This window comes from Eimeria maxima, genomic scaffold (genome assembly GCF_000499605.1).
Source record: "Eimeria maxima Weybridge genomic scaffold, Emw_scaff2035, whole genome shotgun sequence".
Taxonomy (NCBI): domain Eukaryota; phylum Apicomplexa; class Conoidasida; order Eucoccidiorida; family Eimeriidae; genus Eimeria; species Eimeria maxima.
The window spans coordinates 1-1,884 of record NW_013564921.1 but is presented as its reverse complement, the minus strand read 5'-3'; the positions used below and the strand labels follow the sequence as shown (position 1 = coordinate 1,884).

The window sequence follows — 1,884 nt, the reverse complement described above, 5'->3', positions numbered from 1 at the left end:
GGCCTCCATACGGGGGTGCCAACTGCAGAATTTCTGATAGCGGCATGTTGCGTTCGCGCTCATGCCATCGAAAAAACCTGCTTCGAATTGTTTTATGTGTTTTCTTGGTATTGTTTTCTGTTTTATGTGACTCTTCTTTGTGCTGCATTTTTGTCGACCGTGTTGATCGTGCCAGTTTCTTATTTTGGTGGGATTGCCCTGTCGAGGATTTCGCATGAGAGCATCGTATTCGGATTCGTTTCAATTTGTACTGCGTAGTTTGGGAACAACGGGTTACTGTGTAACCGAGTTCTGGCGTTTTCTGCATTAGAGAACGACCAATTAGGTTAGTAGACGAGGCGTTCCGTTTGACGTGGTGGGGATAAGGGGACTAAAATAATACGAACACAGTCTTTTCAGTGGAGGCGATCGTGTGCTGCCTTTTGTCTTTACGTCGATGAAGGCTTTCTCTCGTTCCACCTAGATGGTCCGTTACGAACAACATTGCAATCTGAGGATGTATTGTTAACGTCCTAGCTCTTCCTTACGTGTCTAATTCAGCTCACCTGTACTGAGCAAGTTCGGTAGGCCGAAGTTGCAAACACATCTCCCACATTTTGCAACTGCCAGACGGGGGCGCACAAATATATCCCGTTTATTGGTACCACCAATGTTTCGGCTGAATCGAAAGATTCTAACAGCATGCATGCAGCGACATCACGCTAGCACGGTGGGTTGCTTTGTATGAACTATATGAACTGAGTAAATGAAATCGTGACTCTCGACACTCTTTCTGAGTACTTCGACTATGTTGTAGCGTACGCAGTGGATGACGACCAAAAGCTACAGCTAATCGATTACACTTGCTTAGGCGTGAAGCATGCTTGCCGCGTTGTTCAGCATTTTACTGCAAGCCAAAATAGCAACTGTTCTCGATTGATACAAATGCGAAAAAGAATTAAGACGTTCTTCGTCAGTTAAGGACGTCCCCTTTCTAGCGATGACAACGGGAAAAATGTGTTTAAATCGACAGTGAAGTTCCCCTTTTGTTGGTTTTGTCCGACGATGAATTGATCCATTACTGCCAAGGCCAGGCTGGTTTTCTGCAAAAGAGTGCAAACACTAACAACACAAGCAGATATACCGAGCAGCAAATCTTTCGGGGAAACTGCAGAGTACAAAATGAATTTAGTTCGGGTACAAATTTGCATGCATTTACAGCGCTGTCTAATGCTTCTATATAATTTACATTGCAGATACAATATATATGTATATATATGCTATATGGTACATATATACTTACCTTCACGTCATGTACTCTGAGTATATCTACACATCCATGTGTACCTGTGCACGCCCAGCACGCCACTGCAATCCCTGCGATATCTCTATTTGCCATTTCTTCTTCTTTTGCTTCATTTGTTTGAGCTGTCTTTCCTTCCTCCTCCTTTGTTTGCGTCCCCATTTGCCTTTTGGAGATAGCCCACCCAATAAATCTGCAAAAAGACAACAGCCAGCTACAGTACTATGTAAACAGGAAATTCGACAGACATTAGCTAGTGTTCCCACAAACAACAACATTTCACTTCATTCAAGTGCAACAAGAAAGTCTGAATCTGTTTTATTTCCTGTTTACACAATATTGCATATTCAAGGAGAAAAGACGAAAGAGGGAGAAAACCCTAATGTAATGGATTTAAAACTGCATGCACTGTACCGTTTTCTTGAGTAGCCAAGGAGCAGCGGCAGACCGCTCGGCAATTTCCTGCGAAGTTGTGGAATTTTCTTAAGTAACTCAAAAGAATGTTTGGGCGTTTTTGCAAAACCCAAACCAACATCAAGTATAATGCGCCACCTAGGAGGAGGAAGACAGAGAAAGAGAAGTATATATATATATATATATAA

At 42.6% G+C, this 1,884-nt stretch overlaps 1 protein-coding gene across 1 annotated transcript; it reads right to left on the bottom strand.

The window, feature by feature from the left end:
• Positions 1 to 956: 956 nt before the first annotated feature.
• On the bottom strand, positions 957 to 1,444 carry EMWEY_00056970 (hypothetical protein; the record flags this gene model as incomplete). The annotated part of the gene is made up of 2 exons (XM_013480540.1): positions 957 to 1,082; positions 1,283 to 1,444. The coding sequence occupies 2 exons, from the start codon at positions 1,442 to 1,444 to the stop codon at positions 957 to 959; spliced, it is 288 nt and encodes a 95-aa protein (XP_013335994.1).
• Positions 1,445 to 1,884: the final 440 nt, after the last annotated feature.